Consider the following 27820-nt stretch of genomic DNA (forward strand, 5'->3'; position numbering starts at 1 on the left):
CAACTTATCCTTGATTGGCTAGTTATTGTGCCCGAACCAACTTATCCTTGATTGGCTAGTTATTGTGCCCGAACCAACTCATCCTTGTTTGGCTTGTTATTGTGCCCGAACCAACTCATCCTTGATTGGCTTGTTATTGTGCCTGAACCAACTCATCCTTGATTGGCTTGTTATTGTGCCCGAACCAACTCATCCTTGATTGGCTTGTTATTGTGCCTGAACCAACTGATCCTTGATTGGCTTGTTGTTGTGCCCGAACCAACTCATCCTTGATTGGCTAGTTATTGTGCCCGAACCAACTCATCCTTGATTGGCTAGTTATTGTGCCCGAACCAACTTATCCTTGATTGGCTAGTTATTGTGCCCGAACCAACTCATCCTTGATTGGCTTGTTATTGTGCCCGAACCAACTTATCCTTGATTGGCTTGTTATTGTGCCCGAACCAACTTATCCTTGATTGGCTTGTTATTGTGCCTGAACCAACTCATCCTTGATTGGCTTGTTATTGTGCCCGAACCAACTGATCCTTGATTGGCTTGTTATTGTGCCTGAACCAACTGATCCTTGATTGGCTTGTTATTGTGCCCGAACCAACTCATCCTTGATTGGCTAGTTATTGTGCCCGAACCAACTCATCCTTGATTGGCTTGTTATTGTGCCCGAACCAACTCATCCTTGATTGGCTTGTTATTGTGCCTGAACCAACTCATCCTTGATTGGCTTGTTATTGTGCCTGAACCAACTCATCCTTGATTGGCTTGTTATTGTGCCCGAACCAACTCATCCTTGATTGGCTTGTTATTGTGCCTGAACCAACTGATCCTTGATTGGCTTGTTGTTGTGCCCGAACCAACTCATCCTTGATTGGCTAGTTATTGTGCCCGAACCAACTCATCCTTGATTGGCTAGTTATTGTGCCCGAACCAACTTATCCTTGATTGGCTAGTTATTGTGCCCGAACCAACTCATCCTTGATTGGCTTGTTATTGTGCCCGAACCAACTTATCCTTGATTGGCTTGTTATTGTGCCCGAACCAACTTATCCTTGATTGGCTTGTTATTGTGCCCGAACCAACTCATCCTTGTTTGGCTTGTTATTGTGCCCGAACCAACTGATCCTTGATTGGCTTGTTATTGTGCCCGAACCAACTGATCCTTGATTGGCTAGTTATTGTGCCCGAACCAACTTATCCTTGATTGGCTAGTTATTGTGCCCGAACCAACTCATCCTTGATTGGCTTGTTATTGTGCCCGAACCAACTTATCCTTGATTGGCTTGTTATTGTGCCCGAACCAACTCATCCTTGTTTGGCTTGTTATTGTGCCCGAACCAACTCATCCTTGTTTGGCTTGTTATTGTGCCTGAACCAACTCATCCTTGATTGGCTTGTTATTGTGCCCGAACCAACTCATCCTTGTTTGGCTTGTTATTGTGCCCGAACCAACTTATCCTTGATTGGCTTGTTATTGTGCCTGAACCAACTCATCCTTGTTTGGCTTGTTATTGTGCCCGAACCAACTGATCCTTGATTGGCTTGTTATTGTGCCCGAACCAACTGATCCTTGATTGGCTTGTTATTGTGCCCGAACCAACTTATCCTTGATTGGCTTGTTATTGTGCCCGAACCAACTCATCCTTGTTTGGCTTGTTATTGTGTCCGAACCAACTTATCCTTGATTGGCTTGTTATTGTGCCCGAACCAACTGATCCTTGATTGGCTAGTTATTGTGCCCGAACCAACTCATCCTTGTTTGGCTTGTTATTGTGCCCGAACCAACTGATCCTTGATTGGCTTGTTATTGTGCCCGAACCAACTCATCCTTGATTGGCTAGTTATTGTGCCCGAACCAACTCATCCTTGTTTGGCTTGTTATTGTGCCCGAACCAACTGATCCTTGATTGGCTTGTTATTGTGCCCGAACCAACTCATCCTTGTTTGGCTTGTTATTGTGCCCGAACCAACTCATCCTTGATTGGCTTGTTATTGTGCCCGAACCAACTCATCCTTGTTTGGCTTGTTATTGTGCCCGAACCAACTGATCCTTGTTTGGCTTGTTATTGTGCCCGAACCAACTCATCCTTGTTTGGCTTGTTATTGTGCCCGAACCAACTGATCCTTGTTTGGCTTGTTATTGTGCCCGAACCAACTGATCCTTGATTGGCTTGTTATTGTGCCCGAACCAACTGATCCTTGATTGGCTTGTTATTGTGCCCGAACCAACTCATCCTTGATTGGCTTGTTATTGTGCCCGAACCAACTCATCCTTGATTGGCTTGTTATTGTGCCCGAACCAACTGATCCTTGATTGGCTTGTTATTGTGCCCGAACCAACTCATCCTTGATTGGCTAGTTATTGTGCCCGAACCAACTCATCCTTGATTGGCTTGTTATTGTGCCCGAACCAACTCATCCTTGATTGGCTTGTTATTGTGCCCGAACCAACTCATCCTTGATTGGCTTGTTATTGTGCCTGAACCAACTCATCCTTGATTGGCTTGTTATTGTGCCCGAACCAACTCATCCTTGATTGGCTTGTTATTGTGCCCGAACCAACTCATCCTTGATTGGCTTGTTATTGTGCCCGAACCAACTCATCCTTGATTGGCTTGTTATTGTGCCCGAACCAACTCATCCTTGATTGGCTTGTTATTGTGCCTGAACCAACTCATCCTTGATTGGCTTGTTATTGTGCCCGAACCAACTCATCCTTGATTGGCTTGTTATTGTGCCCGAACCAACTCATCCTTGATTGGCTTGTTATTGTGCCTGAACCAACTCATCCTTGATTGGCTTGTTATTGTGCCCGAACCAACTCATCCTTGATTGGCTTGTTATTGTGCCCGAACCAACTCATCCTTGATTGGCTTGTTATTGTGCCTGAACCAACTCATTGGCCAATTTTGTCCGAATCCCTCCATAACTTTGAGGTGTTCTATTAAGACAGACACACAAACAAGGGTGAAACCATAACCTTGGTCCTTCGGTGGTGGAGATAAAATAAGATAAGACTTTATGAATCGCCTTTGAGTTAATCAAATGATACTCAGTGATCGCGGAATCACGTGGTTCTCAAGTCTGAATCACATTTCCCATTCAAAAATATCAGCTGATTTCACACGTCACGAAGTCTGGTGAGAATCTCATCAGAATCTCGTGAGAATCTCAGTAAGGACTTAATTAAATCATTCGGTGTCCAGAACAAACAACGGGCACTGATTGTAATTCATTCGAAACCTTGAGTAGTTGTTTACACCACCCACGGTACCAAGCTGCCACCCCTTAGTTGTTTACACCACCCAGGGTATCAAGCTGCGACCCCTTAGTTGTTTACACCACCCACGGTACCAAGCTGCCACCCCTTAGTTGTTTACACCACCCACGGTACCAAGCTGCCACCCCTTAGTTGTTTACACCACCCACGGTATCAAGCTGCGACCCCTTAGTTGTTTACACCACCCACGGTACCAAGCTGCCACCCCTTAGTTGTTTACACCACCCACGGTACCAAGCTGCCACCCCTTAGTTGTTTACACCACCCACGGTACTGAACTGCTACACCTTACCGATACCAACACCACCGTGCATCTTCATTCCTCTGGCGATTCCAAACTTACAGCACTTGTGTCGTTGTCTCAGTTTCTCGATAAGCTCCTGCTGCGCCCTGCTGCACATGGCGGATAAAACGGCAACTTCGGCGTTTGTAAAACTGCTTATCAATGAATACGATCTTCGTGAGGAGGTTCAGTTGGTCCGGTTTGTCTCACCATGGTAACGACCTCACTCACCTCTTTCGTCCTCAATTAAATTAGGACAAGCCCGTGGTAAAAATAATATAAAAAAAGAAGTATTTTATTCCTGCGCTAGTTGAAAGAGCTAAAAAATGGGAGGTTATATTCTTCTCAATAGGAAGGGAAAAAAATATTCCGAGCGATCGAAACAGCGGCCGCATGTATATACACCGCCCCGTTACAATTTCACCCGTGGAATCGATATGGCGACGGGTGGCGGCATGGTAGGTTTCCCCATCATCTCATCACGGATACCGACGGCTTATTTGCACTTTTTTGGTCTTACCATGCAATAACTGTAAGCACCGTGTAATCATATCAGAGTCCCGGTAAAGCAACCTCAAAGCTCGGACACGACGTTCACCGCCATCTTGGAAACTGGGGGAATGAATGAATGAATGAATGAATGAATGAATGAATGAATGAATGAATGAATGAATGAATGAATGAATGAATGAATGAATGAATGAATGAATGAATGAATGTCTGCCGTCTGGGACCTCGTGATTATCCACCTCCTCTGCACCATACATCGTACTCCGAATGGATCCTTTCCCTCAACCAGATCGAGCTGAGGTATTTATCAGATCATTGCTTGCTTGGTGTGAACACCGTGAACAACCACGAGGTATCAAGTTTGGAGGTGTTTATTTTACGAGGTAGGCACAGAGGGTGCTGAGAGATGGGTGTTGTGTCCTGCTCATGTATTTACCAGGTAAATGCTAATCCGGTTTTGGACGAATAAGGGCGACCTGGTGAAGGTGAAGAAGAAGAGTGAATCATTGGCGGAGATTTGGAATAAAGCCTGTTGTTGTTGTTGTTGCACGCCTGTGGTCCGGACCGTGATTCTTCCCAAACACAACACCGGGGTCTGCTGGGTCGGTACATATAGACCCCCACCTTAGGGAGTTTATTTACAAAAAAAGTCTGATTTACCTGGTGTGTGTTTTTATGATAACTCGTGGGTCCGTTGGTCGGTTGTACCAAATTTTAATTGGTCTTCACCGCCTTGTAGCATACCTGCGCTTTGTAGCATAACTCAACTGTCTGCGGGACTCGGGGGGGGGGGGGGGGGGGGCCTCGGGATCATTTGGATCTAGATTCTTCTGGGTCTTTTGGGTCTTCTGTGTCTTTTGGTGTTCGGGGTCTTTTGAGTACTCGGGGACTTTTGGGTCCTTGGAGACTTTTAGGTCTTTTTGGGTCATCTGGGTCCTTTGGGTCTTTTTGTTTTTGTATACAAGATCGAGGCTCGTGTAAGAGCTAACATTAATCACAAAAAAATTAACTGACACATAAAACAAATAATATGGGGAGCGGTAGACAAGATGGGGAGAGAGGGGGAAGCACACAAAGACAACAGCAGAGAACAAGGACATCGGGAGATCTGTGGGAGGGAGAGGGCTTGAGGGGAGGAGGCATGGGAAGGCGGGGGACGGGGGGTGGGGTGGGAGAGGTATAAAACACATGGACACAGCTCGGACTTTCAGAAAAGAAGTCGGTATTTCAAAAAAAGTGGATCTGGGGGTGAATTAACGGGGGTAGAAGAGATCAAGGTTTTGGATGGGGGAAGATAAGAGATGGTGGTGAACAGCTGTTTTAAAGACCTGGAGGGAGGCGTTGGATTGAAGAAAGTGAGGGAGTTTGTTCCAGAGGTGGGAGAAAAGAGGAATAAAGGAGTTTTGCTGCTTCAAGAGTTTGTTTCAAGGTTTTGCTGCTTCAGTTCTGATTGGTCATGGCTGACGACTGTATCATCCGTTGCTGCTGTGAAACATGAAACCAGACAATCAAACAATTCACTGATAAAACTTGGGGTGGAATTGAAAAATGTTCTGCATTCTACGAAGACAAACCTCATTCCAAGTACCATTCGTTGTCAGGAAAAATACCAAAATTAAAATCCCGAGGGTATTGTCATGTCGCCGGCGATTAAGATCACCGGTGGCGGATAGCCGAATCAGCTTTAACTCCGAGGCGACCGGCCGAAGATGAGGGTTATTTTTTCGCACGCGGGAATTGGAATGTGAAGCGTTTAGCTGAACGGAACACACAGGTTGATTCCGAAACCACAAAACATGCCAACACGACCAAAAAATTCAACAATAATGATTTTAATGTAAATAAATGAAGGAAAGAAAATATTGAAATAAAGGCTGAGGTAAATTAATTTCCCAACTGAGGTACACTACATGACCAAAAGTGTGTGGACACCCAAACATCGAACATCTCATTCCAAAATAATGGGCATTAATATGGAGTTGGTCCCCCCCCCCAAGTTCTTCCACACTGATCTCGACAAACCATTTCTGTATGGACCTCGCTTTGTGCACGGGCCATTGTCATGCTGAAACAGGAAAGGGCCTTCGCCAAACTGATGCCACAAAGTTGGAAGCACACAATCGTCGAGAATGTCATTGTATGCTGTAGCGTTAAGATTTCCCTTCACTGGAACTAAGGGGCCTAGCCTGAACCATGAAAAACAGTCCCAGACCATTATTCGTCCTCCACCAAACTTTACAGTTGGCACTATGCATTCGGGCAGGTAGCGTTCTCCTGGCATCCGCCAAGCCCATATTAATCCGTTGGACTGCCAGAAGGTGAATTCATCACTCCAGAGAACGCGTTGCCACTGCTCCAAAGTCCAATGGCGGCGAGCCTTACACCACTCCAGCCGACGCTTGGCATTGCGCATGGTGATCTTAGGCTTGTGTGCGGCTGCTCGGCCATGGAAACCCATTTCATGAAGCTCCCGACGAACAGTTGTTGTGCTGACGTTGCTTCCAGAGGCAGTTTGGAACTCGGTAGTGAGTGTTGCAACCAAGGACAGACGATTTTTACGCACTACACGCTTCAGCACTCGACGGTCCCGTTCTGTGAGCTTGTGTGGCCTAAAACTTCGTGGCTGAGCTGTTCTTGCTCCTAGACGTTTCCACTTCACAATAATAGCACTTACAATTGACTGGGGCAGCTCTAGCAGGGGAGATATTTGATGAACTGACTTGTTGGAAAGGTGGCATCCTATGATGGTGCCACGTTGAAAGTCACTGAGCTTTTCAGTACGGCCCATTCTACTGCCAATGTTTGTCTATGGAGATTGCATGGCTATGTGCTTGATTATATATACCTGTCAGCAATAGGTGTGGCTGAAACAGCCGAATCCACTAATTAGAAGGGGTGTCCGCATACTTTTGGTCATGTAGTGTACCCCCACGCAGTGTTGAACACACACACAGGGAAAATATAATAAAAATAAATCCCCTTTGGCCGGCCGGTACTTATCAGTCGCCCGAATGGGTCCTTTTTGAGGAGAGTGGTGGTGACGAGGCTCAGAGCTTCCCACTTGGGAAGCGGACAAGATGGCGTCGCTCGACGAACAGCCCGGCGTCGAAGGCAAGTGATGAAGACGGCCTCCTTCGCCTCCGAAGAGCACCACAGCCAAAACCCTCTTTCGACAGCCGCCCACGCAGTCAGGAGCTCCTCTCTCCTAAAAGCGTGCACCAAATATGTTTACCACAAGGCTCGTCAAGATGGTGCAGCCTCCTTGTCCAAAAAATGAGAGAGAGAGAGAAAAGATCGACCCGCCCTTCTTCTTCATTCGCGTGAGCCAATCGGGGCGTTTGCCTCCCAGTTCGCCCCGCCCATGTCCCACGGTCCAATCACGTCCCTTGGGGTGTGGCCTCACGGCCTTTCTTGACCGCCCCTTTATTTATCCGCCTCTCGTGGGCGGGGCTTTCGCCTATTAGGTCCTTTGGAGGTGCGCTTAGTGTGCGGGAACCTGCTCTTCCTTGGCTTCTGTCGGCGGTAAATGTGATGTAAAGGAGGTGCATGGCCGGCCATGGCAGCAAAACGTTCGGGGTAATATTACAGAGGAGAATCATAAACTGGGGAAATTATCCTTTAACCCTTGAGCTAATTAGCATGTCTTCACCCCCTCCCCCCCCCCCCCCCGTGTGAAGAACACATAAACAACCTTAAGCTATAGTTTCCCTAACTATATATTGAGATTTCTCCTACGCGTCCACGGTCCATGCTACTTCCTATACATTTGTACCTCTCCTTCGGTATCCTGCCCCCCATAAACGTAACAGTACCATTCGGAATGCTACAAGTGGTTTACATCAGTGCTGTCCTCAGCTGTTTCCCCTGCAACATACACGCCATCAACGTCTTCATCAGAACCTCACCACGGAAGTGCCACCAGTGACGTCACTGTCTCGTCATCTCGGGTTTATGATAACGTTTGCTTATTTTGCAACAAAAAGTGAATAAAAGGCAAGCAGAAAAACAATATCCAAAGAGATGCTACACGCTTCATTCACCTGAAATTATATGAAAAGGTTCAGCAGGATGTGGTGAAGGGCGACCGCCCCTTGTTGGCGATGTTTGTGGTTTGGTTCAGCAGGATGTGGTGAAGGGCGACCGCCCCTTGTTGGCGATGTTTGTGGTTTGGTTCAGCAGGATGTGGTGAAGGGCGACCGCCCCTTGTTGGCGATGTTTGTGGTTTATTCTGTGGCACGTGGGTTCGCGCTCATCAAAATGGCGCTGATATGTCGAGCTACAGAACCGTAGTAAACAAAGTTCTGACCCCTCTTCCGTAAGTCCATAATAATCGATTGGGTCTCGTCATCTTTTCCTCCCAAATGACGGATGCGATCCTGAAGGGAAAAATGAGTGACGAGCGGGGATGACGGATATTCCACTGGCTTCTGGCAGGCGGATATTCTCCTGGCTTAAGCTGCACAACCTTCGAGAAGCTTCTTGCTCGAAGTTAAAAAGAATGCCAACCCGCTCCACCTCGCTCTGAACTCAGAACAGGTGTCCTTGTAGAAGGAACAGGTGCCGACTTCATGCTGGATGTCATCAGCCAAGACTCCAGCAATCCAAACGAGCGGGACACAAGAGTCGCTCAGATAGGATGGCCTGGAGGTACCCACACTCTGTTCTAAGCTGTCTACCTGGCTTTGAATCCCGACCCGGCTATGAACTATCATCCCGGTGTTTCACAGACTGGGTGAATCATCAATGTGTGTGAAGTCCCTCCGATGGATGTTAAACGGGCATCCCCCGTCTTCAGACATTAGGATTAGGTGATGGAACTTAAAGATCCCCACGGTGTCCATCACCAAGAGTGGGCGAGTTATCGCCGGCACCCTCAACAAATTACAAATTCTTGGCCGAACTACTGCTTGGAAGGCAATGGCAAACCACCCAGTATAACCCTTCCTTTGCTTTGGCGGCACAGACGCTCTGCAACGAGTGTGGTACATCAAATAAAAGTGAAAACTGAATAACGAAAATGAAAACGTATATATATATATATATATATATATATATATATATATATATATATATATATATATATATATATATATACAGTCACGTGAAAAAGTAAGTACACCATGAAAAGTTTTGACTTTTTCAACATGTTTCAACATACAGCTATTTGATCTTCATTTCAACAATATTGACAGATAAAGGTGAAATAATACAACAAATATCATGAAACATTTACATTTTGTAGTCTATTGTATAATTTAAATGAACATAAATGCAAATTCCGCATGTGGTAAAAGTAAGTACACCCCTACATTTATCGCTACTTCAAATACCTAAAATTAGAATCAGGTGCACCAGCTCAGGTGCAAATGATTAGAACATCGTTAGAGAGGATCTTGGAGGAACCTGTCTTATTTAAACCTCAGACATTTAGTTTGGTTTGCTCTTTGTTGTTGAAGTGTGCGGCGTCACCATCCCTAGATCAAAAGAGCTCTCTGAGGCCTTCAGAAAGAAGGTTATAGATGCCAACGAGTCTGGGAAGGGATTTAAAAAAGATCTCCAAACAATTTGAAATCAATCATTCGACTGTCCGGAAGATAATCTACAAGTGGAGAAGATTCCAAACAACTGCCAAATTGTTCAGGCCAGGCCGCCCCAGCAAGTTCAGCCCGAGAGCAGACCGCAAGATGCTGAAAGAAGTCTCTAAGAACCCCAGAATGTCATCACGGGACCTACAGGTAGCTCTTGCCACTCTTGATGTCAAAGTGCACGAGTCCACCATTAGAAAGAGGCTGCACAAATTTGATCTACATGGGAGCTGTGCCAGGAGGAAACCTTTGCTGTCCAGAAAGAACATCAGCGCAAGACTAAAGTTTGCCAATGAACACCGAGGCAAAGACCAGCACTTCTGGAACAATGTGCTCTGGACAGATGAGTCAAAGGTAGAGCTATTTGGCCACAGTACCAGAAGACATGTTTGGCGAAAATCAAAGACAGCATTTGACCACAAGAACCGGATACCAACTGTAAAGCATGGTGGTGGAAATATTATGGTTTGGGGCAGTTTTGCTGCATCAGGGCCTGGGCAGCTCACCATCATAGAATCCACTATGAATTCTTCATTGTACCAGAGGGTGCTTGAGGCTAATGTGAGGCCATCTGTCGAAGTGTTGAAGCTCAACCGAAGGTGGACCTTGCAACATGACAATGACCCTAAACATACCAGTAAATCCACCAAGGAATGGTGAAAAGAAAGAAATGGAGGGTTCTGGAATGGCCAAGTCAAAGCCCGGATCTAAATCCCATCGAGATGTTGTGGGGGGATTTGAAACGAGCTGTGCATGCAAGAAACCCCTCAAACGTCGCACAGCTGAAATAATTCTGCATGGAGGAGTGGGAAAAAATTTCTCCCAGTCGATGTCAGAGACCGTTAAACAGTCATAAGAAACGCCTACTTGAGGTTGTTTCTGCCAAAGGGGGCAATACCACCTATTAGAGCCAAGGGTGTACTTACCTTTTCCACATGCGAAATTTGCATTTATGTTTATTTAAATTATACAATTGACTACAAAATGTAAATGTTTCATGATATTTGTTGTATTATATCACCTTTATCTGTCAATATTGTTGAAATGAAGATCAAATAGCTGTATGTTGAAATATGTTGAAAAAGTCAAAACTTTACACGGGGTGTACTTACTTTTTCACGTGACTGTATGTATTTACGGCCGTTTAAAAAGGATAGACACCGACATATAGAGAGGGAGGAAGGAGATTAGGGGACGGAGAGGGGATTGGGGGAGGGAGAGGGGAATGGGAGAGGGGAGTGGGGGAGGGAGAGGAGAATGGGAGAGGGGAGTGGGGAGTGGGAGAGGGAGAGGATAATGGGAGAGGGGAGTGGGGGAGGGAGAGGAGAATGGGAGAAGGGAGTGGGGGAGGGAGAGGAGAATGGGAGAGGGGAGTGGGGGAGGGAGAGGAGAATGGGAGAGGGGAGTGGGGGAGGGAGAGGAGAATGGGAGAAGGGAGTGGGGGAGGGAGAGGAGAATGTGAGAGGGGAGTGGGGGAGGGAGAGGAGAATGGGAGAGGGGATTGGGGGAGGGAAAGGAGAATGGGAGAGGGGAGTGGGAGAGGGAGAGGATAATGGGAGAGGGAAGTGGGGGAGGGAGAGGAGAATGGGAGAGGGGAGTGGGGGGGGGAGAGGAGAATGGGAGAGGGGAGTGGGGGAGGGAGAGGAGAATGGGAGAGGGGAATGGGGGAGGGAGAGGATAATGGGAGAGGGTAGTGGGGGAGGGAGAGGAGAATGGGAGAGGGGAGTGTGGGAGAGGGATAGGATAATGGGAGAAGGGAGTGGGGGTGGGAGAGGATAATGGGAGAGGGGAGTGGGGGAGGGAGAGGAGAATGGGAGAGGGGAGTGGGGGAGGGAGAGGATAATGGGAGAAGGGAGTGGGGGAGGGAGAGGAGAATGGGAGAAGGGAGTGGGGGAAGTAGAGGAGACTCAGGGTTTACCCCCCAAAATCGGTATTTTTTTGTTTGTTTGTTTGTTTAAAGTCTTATGATTATGTTAGTATGATTCTACCTGCTGCCCTGTCTTCTAGCAACCACTGAAATTGGTTTAAAATACCTTCAGTCGGTGCAGTGTACTGTTTATTCGACCAGGTGAGCACAAGGGGTATTGCCCTATGTTGTTATTTGCACCTGTCGAACCGAAAACACCTTTGCAGATAGCCATATGACGCATGGTTGTAGCCTCAGACAAAATCTCTGTCATGACGAATTTTGTTTTTGCAATTTTGGCATCTTGGTTGCCATTGACTATGACGTTATTGTGGTGCTGTGCACACACGACTCGATTGCCAGAGAGGTAGGCCACAACGCGTTGGTACAAACAAAGAGTCTTTATTAAGAGCTCGCACTTCAGCACTGGGCGGGCTCGAGCTGAGAGCCCGCATATATGTCCCGAGGCCACGCCTTGCCCCCGGGCGTGGCCGATCGGTCAAAAGGCGGGGCATGCGTTTTCGTTCCCCGCCTGGACGCTCGCGCCACCCACTGGTGCGCGGAATTATTGTCCCTTGTGCCCGCCACACGTGCCCCCCCAGAATTCCCGCGCACCTGAAGGGTGAGTTTGCGGGGAAGCCGGATGACCCGGCCGAAACGCCCCCTGGCGATGCGTGCAGGGCTGGGGGGTAGCGGGACGGCGGGGCTGGGGGTGCCGGGGGTCCGACCGCCGGGGGGCGGCCTTGACGCGGAGGCAGAGCTGCTTGTGGGGGGTGGTCCAGATCGAGGTGGGCCGGCTTGAGGCGGTCCACGGAGATGCGATCTGGGGCACCGCCGATGTCGACGGTGAAATATTTGTCCCCGGTCTCCAGCACACGGAAGGGCCCGTCGTACGGGGGCCGTAGCGGTGCCCGGTGGGCGTCGTGCCGGACGAAGATGTACTCCGCCGTGCGAAGCTCCGGGGCGACGTGGGAAGACGGGCAACTGTGGTGTGCCGTCGGCACCGGGGCGAACCTCCGGGCGGTCTCCTGAAGGGCGGAGCGCTATTGCGCCGCGGACCAAGGAGCCGTGGAGTCGGGGATAAATTCGCTCGGTACCCGCAGTGGTTGCCCGAAGACCAGCTCCGCCGAGGACGCGCGCAGGTCGTCCTTGGGCGCCGTCCTGAGGCCCAGCAGGACCCAGGGGAGCCTGTCGGCCCAGCTGCCGTCGCGGAGGCTGGCCCGGAGCGCGGCCTTCATCGAGCGATGAAAGCGCTCGCACAGGCCATTGGCCTGGGGCTGGTAGGCCGTGGTGCGGTGTAGTTTTACGCCGAGCCCTTGCACCACCGTGGCCCAGAGCTCCAAGGTGAACTGGGGGCCGCGGTCGGACGAGATTTCCGAGGGGGCACCGAACCGGGCAACCCAAGTGGCGATGAAGGCTTGCGCCACATCAGCCGCAGACGTCGCCGCCAATGGGACGGCCTCCGGCCACCGTGTGGTGCGGTCCACCATGGTGAGGAGGTGGGTGAACCCCCGCGAGGGGGGCAGAGGTCCTACCAAGTCGATGTGCACGTGGTCGAACCGATGCTCGGGCACCGCAAACGGGGCCAACAGGGCCTGGGTGTGGCGGTGGACCTTTGCGCGCTGGCACGCGAGGCACGTCCTGGCCCAGTCGCGGACGTCCTTCCTGAGGCCATGCCAGACGAACTTCGCCGCGACGAGCTTCTGGGAGGCCTTCGTGCCCGGGTGGGACAGGCCGTGGATGGCATCGAACACTGGGCGCTGCCAGCCAGCAGGCACGATGGGGCAAGGCCGGCCGAGGGAGACGTCGCACAGGAGGGCCGCGCCCGCGGCGTCGAACGGCACCTCGGTGACGGGGAGGCCCGTGACGGCGGTCCACAAGGCCTGGACGCCGGGGTCGGCGGTCTGGTCCTCCGCCATCCGGGCATAGTTGATCCCGAGGTGGACCACGTGCGCGATGGACCGGGAAAGGCAATCCGCCACCGGGTTGTCTTTACCCGCCACGTGACGGATGTCCGTCGTATACTCGGACACGGCAGAGAGGTGACGCTGCTGCCGTGCCGACCATGGCTCGGCGACCTTGGTCATCGCGAACACAAGGGGCTTGTGGTCGACGAAAGCCGTGAACGGGCGGCCCTCCAGCAGATGGCGGAAGTGTCAGACCGCCAGGTGGAGCCCGAGCAGCTCGCGGTCGAAGGTGCTGTAGCGGCGTTCGTGCGGGCGAAGCTGCCGGCTAAAAAACGCCAGCGGTTGCCAAGCACCAGGCACCCACTGCTCGTGCACCGCGCCCACCGCGTAGTCCGACGCGTCGGTGGTGAGGGCGATCGGCGCATCGGGCGCCGGGTGCGCCAGCATGGTGGCGTTGGCCAGGGCCAGCTTTGCGCCCGCAAACGCCGTGGCCATCGGCTCCGACCAGGCGATGTCACCTTTGCCCGGCTTGCCCCGGAGGGCCTCGTGCAGGGGGCGGAGGAGCCGGGCGACGTGGGGCACGAAGCGGTGGTAAAAATTTACCATGCCCAGGAACTCCTGGCGCCCCTTGATCGTGCGGGGTCGCGGGAAATCCCTGACCGCCTCCACCTTGGCCGGTAAACAAAAGGCCGCGTGCCTGGTGATGCGGTGCCCCAAGAAGTCGATGGTGGCGACGCCGAAACGGCACTTTGCGGGGTTGATGATTAGGCCATGCTGGCCCAGGCGTTCGAAAAGCGTGCGGAGGTGGAGCAGGTGCTCCTCCCGGGATGCGCTCGCGACTAGGATGTCGTCCAGGTAGACATAGAGGAAAGGTAAGTCGCGCAAGACGCTGTCCATAAGCTGTTGGAACGCCTGGGCCGCATTCTTCAACCCGAAAGGCATTCGCAGGAACTCGAAGAGGCCGAAAGGGGTGATGACGGCCGTCTTCGGGACATCGCCCGGTTGTACGGGGACCTGGTGGTAGCCCCGGATGAGGTCCACCTGGAAAACACGGTCGTGTTTGCCAACCGGGCGGAAAAGTCCTGGATATGCAGGACCGGGTAGCGATCGGGGGTGGTGGCATCATTGAGCCGGCGGTAGTCACCGCACGGCCGCCATCCTCCGCCGGGCTTCGGCACAATGTGCAGCGGAGAGGCCCAAGCGCTGTTTGAGCGCCGCACGATACCCAGCCGTTCCAGCGTGGCGAACTCCGCCTTCGCCACAGCGAGCTTCGTGGGTTCGAGTCGGCGTGCCCGGGCATAGACCGGCGGCCCGACCGTGGGTATATGGTGCTCCACCCCGTGTTTAACGGCCACCGCTGAGAAGGTGGGCCGTGTGAGGGCCGGGAAACTGGCTAGGAGGTGGGTAAAGTCGTCCGCTGCCGGAAGCGTGCAAACTAAACTCGCCGGGACGGAACCCTTCAGCAAGCCGCTTGGCAAGCCGCTCGGTGAGCCGCTCAGTGAGCCGCTCAACGAGCTGCTCAGCGAACAAGCGAGCGAGCTGAAGGTTTCGGCCTGGACGAGACGTCTGCGCTTAACGTCGACCAACAGCCCATGCGCACATAGGAAGTCCGCGCCCAGCAGGGCCATTGGCACGCTGGCGGTCACGAACGACCATTGAAAGTGCTGCCCTCCGAACCGCAGTGAGAGGCAATGCTTCCCGAATGTGCGGATGGGTGTACCGTTGGCGGCAAGCAAAGCGGGGCCCCGGCCCGCGGCTTGCTTGTCGGACGTGGAGGCAGGGAGGACGCTTACCTGCGCTCCTGTGTCGCAAAGAAAACGGCGCCCGGACAAGGTGTCCGTGATGAACAGGAGGCTGCCGGAATGGCCGACGCTCATGGCCACAAGTGAGCGCCGGTCGTTTCCCGACCTGTCAAAAGAACACGGCGGGCGGCACGTTTTAGCCTTACGGCCGAACCTGGCATGGTCGTAGCACCAGGTTTGCTGCGGTGGCCCCCGCGGCGGCCGTGTTGGCGGCGGTGGTGGTGGTGGCGGCGGCGGTAGTGGGCGGGGCATAGCAGCGGCCACGAGGGAAGCAGGGGGCGCTGGAGCCTCCGCACCGGGAGCCACTACGGCAGCACCGTGCACCGACCGCGTGTCGCAGGCCGCGAAATACTTGTCGGCCTCTCCAGCCAGGGCGCGGGGTTTCATTAGTTTGGAACCGGCCAGCGCGAGGCGCACCTGTGCAGGTAGCTGGCGTAGGAAAGTGCTCGGAATAAGAAATCCGGGCGCTGGTCTCCAAGCAGGGACAGCATGAAATCCATCCGGACGGATGGTCGTGTGTCGCCGAGGGCGGGAAGGTCCAGGAGGCGGTCGGCACGTTCGACCTCTGTGAGCCCGAACATGGCGAGGAGGAGACGTTTGAGCGCCTCGTACTTGTGGTCGCCCGGCGGGTGCCGAAGGATGGACACGACTCGGACGGCAGTGCCGGGCCCGAGGGCGGCGACCACATGGTAGTACCGGGTCTCGTCCGCCGTGATGCCTCGGAGCTGAAATTGAGCTTCGGCCTGCACAAACCAAACGTCAGCCTGCGCTTCCCAAAACTCGGGGAGTTTGACGGAGACGGCGTTGGTAGTCATGGCGCGTTCGGGGGTCAGCAATGGCTGAACCAATCGGGGTCACCAGTGTGGTGCTGTGCACACACGACTCGATTGCCAGAGAGGTAGGCCACAACACGTTGGTACAAACAAAGAGTCTTTATTAAGAGCTCGCACTTCAGCACTGGGCGGGCTCGAGCTTAGAGCCCGCATATATGTCGCGAGGCCACGCCTTGCCCCTGGGCATGGCCGATCGGTCGAAAGGCGGGGCATGCATTTTCGTTCCCCGCCTGGACGCTCGCGCCACCCACTGGTGCGCGGAATTATTGTCCCTTGTGCCCGCCACATTATAATCTTTAAGCATCTTCTTCTCTAGAACCGCAAAACGGATTAATCTGAAACTTCACAGATATGATCGACTGCATATGAGAATGTAGTTTACAAACGACGACATCATCAGTCACGTGGTATGGCGGCCATCTTGGATTTAAGCAAAAAATTAAATTCTCCTTTCTCCAGACCTGCTGAACAGATTAATCCGATACTTCATAGGTGGCAACAACTCCCCATGGGAATAATTTTTTTCTGAACTATGACATCATCAGTCACATGGTGTGGCAGCCATATTGTATTTAAGGACAACCTTTAAACATCTTTCTCCAGAACTGCTGAATGGATCAATGCGAAATTTCATATATATGATCGACTACCCATGAGGAATAACTTTCTCAAGTATGACATCATCAGTCAAGTGGTGTGGTGGCTATCTTGGATATAAGAAAAAATATTTTAAAATCCATATCTCCAGAACCGCAAGGCGGATTAAACCGAAATTTCATAGGTATAACCTACTATATAGCGGTGTGTACCCCAGTGTGTACCCTGGTTTAGAATAGGTACACCGTATCCCTGCGTGTCGTAAGAGGCGACTAAAAGGGTTGGTGTCAGGAAGGGCATCCGGCCATAAAAACATTGCCTCAAAAAGAGAACCATGACAATTACAACCACATATGGGCAGGGTACAGCCCGAAGTACCCCGTGGGGGACCCACTCCCGCTCGTCAAAACTCAAGGTGGGGAACCCAATCGAAGCAAGGGTGGAAATCACTCCATTTATGACGATGAAACGTCTGATGCCCGACGTGGAGATCGGTTTCTGAGGTTTGGGACATGGAATGTAGGGCCAATGACAGGGAGATCAGGAGAAGTGGTGGAAGTATTGGTCAGAAGAAGAGTGGACATATGTTGTGTGCAGGAGACGAGATGGAAGGGAAGTGGTGTGAGAATGGTGAAGGGTAGGCAGGGACAGAAATACAAGTTTGTATGGCAAGGGTGCCTGGAGGGCGTGAATGGTGTTGGTGTCCTGTTTTCTGAGGAGTTTGTAGACAGTGTGATGAGTGTGACTAGAGTGAGTGAAATGTTGATGATGGTGAAAATGATGATTGGAAAGCTCTTGGTGAACGTCATCTCGGGATATGCTCCGCAGGTTGGTCGGAGCGATGAAGAGAAGGACAAGTTCTGGTGTGCGATAGAGAAGCTGATGGAAAACGTGAAAGATGAGGAAGTTGTTGTGGTAGGAGGAGACCTAAATGGACATGTGGGAAGGAGTATGGACAGTTTTGAGGGAGTTCATGGGGGTTACGGATATGGTGTGAGAAATGGAGAAGGTGAAAGGATTTTGGAGTTTGCTGATGGAGCTGATTTGTTGATTTGTAATACTCAGTTCCAGAAAGAGGATAATAAGCTTGTTACATAGACGTCAGGTGGGTCGACGACAACCGTTGACTACCTGCTGGTGCGTAGGCGAGATAGGGGGCACCTCCGGGACACAAAGGTGATCCCGGGGGAGGAGGCTGTTTCACAGCACAACTTGGTTGTCTGCGACATAAGGGTGAAAGGTGCGAGGAGAGCTCGGCGGGTGAAGTACCAACCGAGAATGAAGGTGTGGAGGTTGAAAGAGGTGACAGTAAGGGAGGCATTAAAAGAGAGGCTGAGTAGGGTAGAGGATGATGTGGTTGAGCTTGAAAGTGGTTGGATGGCAATGAAATATAGTCTGTTGGGAGCCGTTGGTGAGGTATGTGGATGGACAAACGGACCACCGAGGCACTCGGAAACATGGTGGTGGGATGATGAAGTTGGAAAGAAGATTGACGAGAAGAGGAAGAAGTTCAAGGAGTGGCAGAAGGCAAATGGCACGGGGGCAGAAAAAGCAGAGCACGAAAGTTATAAGGCAGCCAAGAAGGCTGCAAAGAAAGAGGTAGCAAAGGCGCAGGAGGTATGTCGGCATAATCTGTCTTGACTAGTCACCCTCATTCCTGAACACATTCAATACACCGGTGGGGAGATACCACTGGTTGCGTCTTCCCTATGGTTTGAAGTGCTCTCCCGAGATATTCCAGTGAATTATGGACCAGATGCTGGAAGGGATCGAATGGGCAACAGCAGCGATGGATGACATCTTCGTCAGACACCATGTCCATATCTTGAAGCAAGTTATGCAACGGGCTGCAAGTTATAAGTTTATAACCTATAGCTAAACTTTAGGAAGTGCCAGATCCGGAAATCTTCGGTCCCTTGCGTAGGCCACCTGCTCACAGCAGAAGATGTGCGGCCAGATCCGCTCAAGACAGGAGTTGAGAAAAATGCCACATCCAACAGACAAACAAAGCATCAAGCGTTTCCTTGGGAGTTTCTTTACTACTAATTATGACATCAAAGGTCACGTGGTATGGGCGCCATCTTGGAAAAATAACCTTCAAGTTTGCCACTCTATATCTCCGAAACAGCTCAATGGATAAAATTGAATCATGGCTCATTCTAAAGAACTCTGCGTTGGGACCAAAAAATATGCTTATTTAGGATATTAAAAGTGCTAACGTTATGAGGTTAGAATTCGACAAATAGAACCCTTGATCCAAGGAAAATGAAATTTTTGTGCATCATCTAAGGAAAAAAATTCAGAAACCAAAATATTTTGACGTCATAGGTCACATGTTTCGGCCGCCATATTGTTTTTCGTGATAAATACTTAAAATCCGTTTTCTCCGAAACGGCAGAACAGATCAAGGCCAAACTTTGCATGCATGCATGATCTCGAACAAAAGGTCCAGTGACCATGACATCATAGGTCACATAGTTTAGGAGCTATGATGTTTTGAAGCATAAACTTTAAAACCTATCTCTTCCCTCATTTTTGAACGTATCGAGTGGACACTTCCCAAACATGTTCCCCATGTCTGCATGCTAAAAATTGTCTTTTGGAAGTTTTGATTCGTCACATGGTTTGGCAGCGATTGGTAATTGAACAGAATCTGAAAAAAATTACATCTCTTGAACCGCTTCATTGATTGATCTGAAACCCTATAATAAAGTAGAAGTCCTGAAGAGGAATAAGTGTATAACATTTCAACATGATTGGTTGTACGATCTGGAAGCTACAAGTTGTTATTGTGTGAAGAAGAAGAAACTTTATCTTCTCAGGCCATGTGACTGATTGTGCCACTGCGATTTTTCGGGTTTATTTTCTTTAAAAATCACTCTCTGCAACCGTTGCAACTTGTAGCTTGCAACACTCTGCAACTGCAACACTCTGCAACTCAACGTTGCAACACTCTGCAACTGCAACCGTTGGTCCGATTGACAGGAATTTTTCACCTTCGGTGCACCTTCCCCCTTAGAATCTTTTTGTGATAATTATGACGTCAAAGGTCACGTGGTACGGGCGAATTCTTGTAAAAACCGAAAAACTGCACCTCTATATCTCCAAAAGTGCTGTGTAGAAGAAAATTGATACATGACTCATTGTAAAGAACTATTCATGGAGAATAACATATATTAATGATGATGTCATAGGTGCCTCCATTATGATGTCATAATTCGACAAGTACAAAACTTCATCGAACAGGAAGAAATTTCTTGAATATCATCCAGGGATAAAATGATGGGAAAAAATTTTTAAATTATGACGTCATGGGTCACGTGGTTCAGCTGCCATATATTTTTTAACAGAAAAGCCTTAAAGAAACACTAAAACCCCTTTTTCTCCAAAACGGATGAACAGATCGAGCCCAAACTTTGCAAGCATGATCACATGCCCAAGACGAACAAATCAAATCCAGGCTGTGTCGTCATAGATCACATGGTTTGGGAGCTATGATTTTTTTGAAGCATAAACCTTTAAAACCTATCTCCTCCCTTCAAAAACTTCAAGAATAAGTTTTCCATGCCTGGAAGATAAATTGGTCTTTTGGAATTTACAATAAGTAACACGGTTTGGCAGCGATACGTAATTGAACGGATCTCTTTAAAAAATCATATCTCTTGAAGCGCTTCATTGATCGAGGTGAAACTTTATAATAAAGTATAATAGTCCAGGAGCCAGAATATGCTCAAAATGGTTTTGTGCAACACCCACTACACAGTTGGTTTGTCACTTCCAGGTGATTGGGGAACATCTATAGAACAAATCCAGCCCTGATGTACAGTTGAATTGTGGCAGCAACAATAAATGGCAGCCACTTTTCTATGAGGGGGGGTGGTGTCCGAGGCGTAAATCTGAGATTTTGACGGATTTCATTTATTTATTTTTTCTCTTAGCCCCTACAGGCAAGATACGTCCAATTTTGTTGTGAAAGTTTCATTCATGCACTTACATTGCATGCACTAACAGGAAGTGACACGGCGAGTGCCTTCAGTGGACTTGGTAAGAAGACAGCTTTGAGGAAACTTCAGGACGGTAAAGACCACCAACAGAAAGTGTCACAACTGGGAGATATTATCCCACCGACAGAGGATACTGTCCGTGCTTGTGAACGGTTCATATGCTCCCTGTACACAACAGCTCAGGCAGCAGGTGACACGGCGGACGAAATCAGATATTGGATGTTCTGCCAGAAAAGGCAGAAGAGTGAATGCCGACCACCAACATCTGACAGTATTAGGCAACACATTTATCGAGCTAACTATCAGTCATTCATCTGGAAGAAGTCATTGCTCCCCAACCAAGCACTACCAAAGCCAGATGGTAATGGATGGAACATCGAAGATGGAACATCGAAGATGGAACTCTCCAGCCCACCCTCATGACCAAAGACCCTGCTCCAGTTGGACTAGTTGAGCTGACCGCGTGCAAGTGTAAAGTGTCTGCATGTCAACGCAGCCACGTATGTGCCTGCAAGAACAATAACATGCCATGCACAGAAGCCTGCACTTGCATGGGAGGTGAACAATGCAAAAACCCAAACAAAGAACCGACCACAAGCGACTCAGAAGATGATGATGAGGAAGATTAATGACGACATTTTCGTGATTTTATACCACTTAGAGGATGATTCAGGAGCAAAATATATTTATTTTAATAATACAACAAATAACAGTTGTATGTTAACATTGTAATGTTCAGTGAATGACTATGGTTATGATACGCAGCCAGATTTGACCTGGTGAGATATTTTTGCTGAGATTACTTGTGGACTTTTGGTCATAACAGGAGTGGGGTTGATGATTTAAGGGGAAATGAAATCGAAATTTTTCTGACTTTACTTAAGGATTGTCCAATTTTGTTTCTTGAAAAGATCATAAAGATATATCATATTACAACCATAACCGCATTTGAACAACATAAAGATGATATTGCATAATTACAGTCGAAAAGCAGAAACTACATATTTCAGCGATTTTGTGTGTTTTGGGTATAATAATATATATATATTTAAATCATACTTGAACAGCATAACGAAAATCCCCTCATACTTCCCACTATTCTTTTAATTATAATGTTGAAGAATCCCTATTGGAAGACCTGAAAAAACAAAAATACAAAAACAAAAACAACAAAAACACAAAACAACAAACAAAAACAACATAAAAAATACAAAAATTCGGAGACGACGTCATGAATTTTCGAAGCTCCACACGGTCTCCACGTTTTCAAGGTTAAGTCTGTTCACAATTGTATTTTGTCTAAACTGTATTTATCTTTCGGTGTGTGAAACTATAGTGTGTCCCTTGGAAGTTTCTCGGTGTTTATCTTTCATAAATTAATTGTTTCTGTTTGCTGCGCCGCGTGTGAGGCCTTGCAGCCTCAGGCTTCCCTCGTCGAAGTTTGTTCCTTCCTTCGCTGTTTTTGCTAGGTTTTTTGATTTTCCCTTTTCCCCCAAACTTCACTGAACATCTACTCTTTGTCTAACGTTGTAACCCCCCCCCCCCAACCCCCCACCAAAAAACAAAAAAAACAACAAAAAAAACTTTTATTTCCCTTTCTCCTCGTGTGCTTTTGTCCCATCGTGCGCCTTTGTCCATGTGCGCTGTCCCACCCCGCCCCCATTATCCCCTTGCCTTCCACCTTTTGCCCTGTTCAAGTGACTTGTGGTTGTCCCTATAGGCTCTCTCCCCGTTGGTATCTTTGTGAATATAAGATTGTTCTTCACGGTTCTGGTTAAATATGTTTAAACTTTCCCCTGCAGTGTTTTATTCAGTGGTTCATTACAACACGCTGTTTTTCTTCCTATTTAAAAGGCTCCTTTCAATTTCCTCTTCAACTCATTCCATTTCAAAAAAATATTCAATCTTTTATAATTCTTTCTCACTACATGCTCTAAATTCTCATTCATTCCACCCCTCCTCCATCGTTCTTAAACGGATCGCGAACTTGAAAATCACAACAAACCCAATTTGTTATAAATGTTCATCTTTCATTAATCATCCACTTTCTAAACTCCCCCCTTGCCCCTCCCCTCCAAATCTCCCCCCTTGCCCCTCCCCTCCAAATCTCCCCCCTTGCCCCTCCTCTCCAAATCTCCCCCCTTGCCCCTCCCCTCCTAAACTCCCCCCTTGCCCCTCCCCTCCAAATCTCCCCCCTTGCCCCTCCCCTCCTAAACTCCCCCCTTGCCCCTCCCCTCCTAAACTCCCCCCTTGCCCCTCCCATTCAAAACTCCCCCCCCAACCCCACACCTTCAAATCTCCCCCCCCAACCATCCCTCCCAATTTCTCCCTCCTCCCACCTCCTTCTCAAAGCTGCCTCCTCCCCACTTCGTCTCCCTTCTATCTCATACCTCCACCTCACCCAACCTTCGACTTTCCTCTGCCTCCTCCCCCCCCTCAAACAACCCCTCTGGGTGCCTCATCCCATCACCATCAAACCTTTCGTCCTCCTCATCCTTCCCTTTCTTCTAACTCTTCTGCAATCTCTGACACACTACCAACTGCTCTCCCTACCTCCCCCTCTCATCCATCCTTCATCTGACCCTACCCCTCCCCTCCCCTGTCCTGCACCCGATGCTTCCCCTCTCTCCTCATTAACGGTATGGACCTCAAACATCCGGGGCCTTCGCTCAAACCTGATTGATCTCTCCATTCAGGTTTCTTCTGACAATCCAGACTTGATCTGCTTAACAGAAACTTTCCTCCTTCAAGATGTCTCTGATTTCTTAATATCTCTTCCTGGTTACTCCCTCCTCCGGTATGATAGACCTGAGCCTTGTCCTGGTGGTGGGGTGGCTATCTTTATCAAAAACTCTCTTCCTCACTCTTCTTGCACTGCCCTCTCTCCACCCCACCCCCAGGAGCACCTCTGGCTACGGCTTCCTCTCCGCTCACACCTTTTGTTCATTTGTGTTCTGTACCGTCCTGCAAACAGTGATGACTCCATTTACATTTCGCTGTCGGACAACATGGACCAACTTCTCTCAACTCATCCAAACTTTCTCTTCCGACTTCAACTGTCATCATGCCAGCTGGCTGGGTGTGCGTTCCTCTCTTACCAGCCATGGCACCTCAGCAAAGGACTTCTGTGACTCATTGGGACTGACACAATCTGTCAATTTCCCGACCCGGATCGCAATCAATGGAGTATCTTCTCTTCTAGACTTGGTTATGACTAACTTCCCTGCAAATGCCTGCTGCTCTTCTTCTGCTCCAATCGGTTCTTCAGATCATGTGCTTGTTAAAGTGGACATCTCTCTGGCCATTTTCAGAGAGCCTCCTCAGCGCCGACGAGGCTGGCATTTCACTCAGGCTGACTGGCACGGTCTGCAAGCAGCCATCAATCATCTGGACTGGTCTCCCATCTCGACTGCCTCTGACATCAATTCTTCCTGGGAATTCTTCCAAAGCAAACTGCTCTCTCTCATGAATAGATTTATCCCATCTCGGCTTCAGTTGTCTTACCCTTCCTCCCGTCCATGGTACACTGAATCTTGTGGTGAGGCAGATGCCCTGAAACAACTTGCCTTTGCCTCTTGGAAGGCAAATCCAACTGAAGGCAATCTCAGTTCCTTCCACCAAGCTCGGAACAAGTGTGTATCTACCCTCAGGAGTGCCAGGAAGCACTATCTCTCCGCACTCAAGATTGAACTCTCAAACCTGTCTACTTCCTCCAAATCCTGGTGGTGTCTGGTCAAATCCGTTTCTGGTGTTTGTTCCCCCTCCATCCCCTCCCTTACCTCAAATGGCTACACAGATGACACCGCACGTGACAAAGCCGAATGCCTCAACTCCTTGTTTGCCAAAAAATCTTGTGTCCCAAACCCATCTCTCTCTGTTCCCACCTTTCCCAGTCGAACCCAACTGTTCCTGGACTCTGTGTCCTTCTCTCCTGACAAGGTGGAGAGGTTTTTGTCAAACCTCGACACTGATTCTGCAACTGGACCAGATGGCATCAGCCCTCGGGTCCTAAAATCCTGCTCTGCCGCTCTTTCACACCCTCTCTGTTCTCTTCACCTTCTCTTTTGCTCAAGGTCATCTGCCAGCATCTTGGAAATCAGCAAACATTACCGCTTTACACAAACAATGTGCAAAAACAGATCCTTGCAACTACAGACCAATCAGCCTGCTTCCAATTATCAGCAAAGTCATGGAATCCATCATTGCTTCGGATATCAAATCCTTTCTCTTCTCCAATGGCTTGATCTCTGATCATCAATTTGGATTCAGACCAGGTCATTCTACTCTGGACATGTTGCTTCTGCTGTCTCAACAATGGATGGAGGTCCTCAATGCCAAACAGGAAATCAGAGCTGTCTCCCTTGACATATCACGTACCTTCGATACGGTCTGGCACCCAGCTCTGCTCACCAAACTCTCCTCCTATGGTATCCATGGAAATCTCCATTCATGGCTTGCGGACTTCCTCTCTGGTCGGAGGCAACGTGTGGCCCTGAATGGATTTCTCTCATCTCCCCTTCCTGTTCTGGCTGGAGTTCCCCAAGGTAGTGTTCTGGGCCCTGTGCTATTTCTGGTCTTCATCAATGAACTCTCCGACTCTCTGGAAAATCCTCTCTGTCTCTTTGCTGATGACTCCACTCTGCTGCTCCATTCCTCATCCCTTAGATCGGCAGTCTGCAGCCTCCTCACTCTCTGCAGACCTGGACAAAATCACAGACTGGTCAAACAAGTGGAACATGTCTTTCAATCCTGACAAATCTCACACTCTTACTATGTCTCTCCGAAAAGACAAACTGGAAAACCCTCCCATCTACTTTCTCAACAATCCTCTCCAATAAGTTCTGTCGCTCAAGCTTTTGGGTTTCACTATCTGCCATGATCTTTCTTGGGAAAACCACATTTCCAAGCTGGCCTCCAAAGCCAGTCGCCGACTGGGCATCCTCGGTCGTGCAAAGTCCTTCCTTGGCACACCTGAGCTCCTCACCACATACAAGGCTTTCATCCGCAGCTCAATGGAATACTGTTCCCCCCTCTGGGCTGGTGCTCCTGCCTCTGGAACAAACTCCCCCACTCCCTTCAATCCCACTCCTCCCTCCAGGTCTTTAAAACAGCTGTTCACCACCATAAAACAGCTGTGCTCTCCCCTCTGGGCTGGTGCTCCTGCCTCACACCTAGCTCGCCTTCACGCTGTTGAAACCAAAGCATTCAGAATCATTGGAATCTCCCGCGATGAAGCTAACTCCAAGGGCCTCTCACTCACTCACCGCAGGCAGGTTGGTGTCTTTCCGTCTTCTACCGACTCCTCTCTGGCCTTGCCCCCCCAGCTCTCTCTGGGCTCTGTCCCGCAAATATTCCTACAGGTCGCACAAGATCTGCCTGCAACCCTCTTATGGTTAAACTGCCAAAATCAAGACTCTCTGTTCACCTTCACTCCTTCATTCCTCATTTCTCCCGCCTCTGGAACAAACTCCCTCACTCTCTTCAATCCCACTCCACCCTCCAAGTCTTTAAAACAGCTGTTCACCACCATCTCTTATCTTCCCCCATCCAAAACTTTGATCTTTTCTACCCCCGCTAATTTCACCCCAATTCCACTTTTTTGAAATACCAACTTCTGTCCATGAAGTCCTTGTGTTTTGCACTTCTCCCTCCCCGCACCCCCCCCCCCCTTCCCATGCCTCCTCCCCCCGGGCCATCTCCCTTCCACACATCTCCCTGCTCTCGGATGTTGTGTTTGTGTGCTTCCCCTTCTCTCCCCATCTTGTCTTCCGCTCCCTCTTTTTGGGTATTTTGTTTGTCTGGTTGATTTGTTTGTGAAGTAAATGTTAGCTCTTTCACGAGCCTCGATTCAGTATACAAAAAAAAAAAAAAAAAAAAATCTCTTATCCAAATCCCCCATCCAAAACCTTGATCTTTTCTACCCCCGCTAATTCACTCCAGATACACTTTTTTTGAAATTCCAACTTCTTTCGTGGAAGTCCTTGCAGTGTTCATATGTTTTATACCTCTCCCACCTCCCCCCAAGCCCTCCCCCTCCCACATTTCTCCCGATGTCCCTGCTCTCAAATGTTGTGTTTGTGTCCTTCCCCCTCTCTCCCCATTTTGTCTACTGCTCCCCTTATTTTTGTGTTTTATGTGTCGGTTTGATTCTTTGTGTGATTAATGTTCGCTCTTTCATGAGCCTCGATCTTGTATACAAAAAAACCCAAAAAAAACACAAAAAAAAAAAAAAAAAAAAAAATACCCCAATGACATAACACCTCAATGATCCAAAGGACCCAAAAGAGCCCGATGACCCAAAATACCATGAGGACCCAAAATACCCTGACTACACCAAAGACCCCGGGGATGCAAAAGGCCAAAAAGACCCTGAGGACCCAAGAACACCCGAAATACCCCGTGGACTCATAAAACCACAATGACCCCAAAGACCCAAAAGACCCCGAGGACCCAAAAGACCAAAAGACCCCAAAAGAACCAGAGGACCCCTCATTAAAAATGTTTTTTTATTTAAAATACAATACTGAATTCAGTGTCATAAAGAAGACATCATGTGTCATGCGTGTCCGATGAAAGTGGGGTTGTATCAAAGTAGGGTTGTATCAAAGTGGGGTTGCATCAAAGTGGGGTTGTATCAAAGTGGGGCTGTATCAAAGTGGGGATGTATCAAAGTGGGGTTGCATCAAAGTGGGTTTGTATCAAAGTGGGGTTGTATCAAAGTGGGGTTGCATCAAAGTGGGGTTGTATCAAAGTGGGGTTGTATCAAAGTGGGGTTGCATCAAAGTGGGTTTGTATCAAAGTGGGGTTGTATCAAAGTGGGGTTGCATCAAAGTGGGGTTGTATCAAAGTGGGGTTGTATCAAAGTGGGGTTGCATCAAAGTGGGTTTGTATCAAAGTGGGGTTGTATCAAAGTGGGGCTGTATCAAAGTGGGGTTGTATCAAAGTGGGGTTGTATCAAAGTGGGGTTGTATCAAATCAGGGTTGTATCAAAGCGGGGCTGTATCAAAGTGGGGATGTATCAAAGTGGGGTTGTATCAAAGTGGGGTTGTATCAAAGTGGGGTTGTATCAAAGTGTGGTTGTATCAAAGTGTGGTTGTATCAAAGTGGGGCTGTATCAAA

The 27820-nt window shown here is 49.1% G+C and overlaps 1 protein-coding gene across 4 annotated transcripts in view; it reads right to left on the reverse strand.

Annotated features, from left to right (window-relative positions):
* LOC137427987 (calaxin) overlaps positions 1–27820 on the reverse strand; it is a 68053-nt gene that overhangs the window by 39041 nt on the left and 1192 nt on the right. The window contains exon 1 of one of the 4 annotated variants that reach the window (XM_068117867.2): positions 3618–3800. The exons of 1 other annotated variant lie outside the window; for it this stretch is intronic. In XM_068117867.2, coding sequence (XP_067973968.2) covers positions 3618–3675 — 58 coding nt within the window. In that variant the 5' untranslated portion in view covers positions 3676–3800. Of the gene's footprint in view, positions 1–3566; positions 3596–3617; positions 3801–27820 lie in introns of those variants that run through there. 2 more of the 4 variants (XM_068117866.2, XM_068117869.2) reach the window with 2 other exon arrangements.

Source organism: Myxine glutinosa, chromosome 5 (assembly GCF_964187855.1).
Source record: "Myxine glutinosa chromosome 5, kmMyxGlut1.1, whole genome shotgun sequence".
Classification (NCBI taxonomy): Eukaryota; Metazoa; Chordata; class Myxini; order Myxiniformes; family Myxinidae; genus Myxine; species Myxine glutinosa.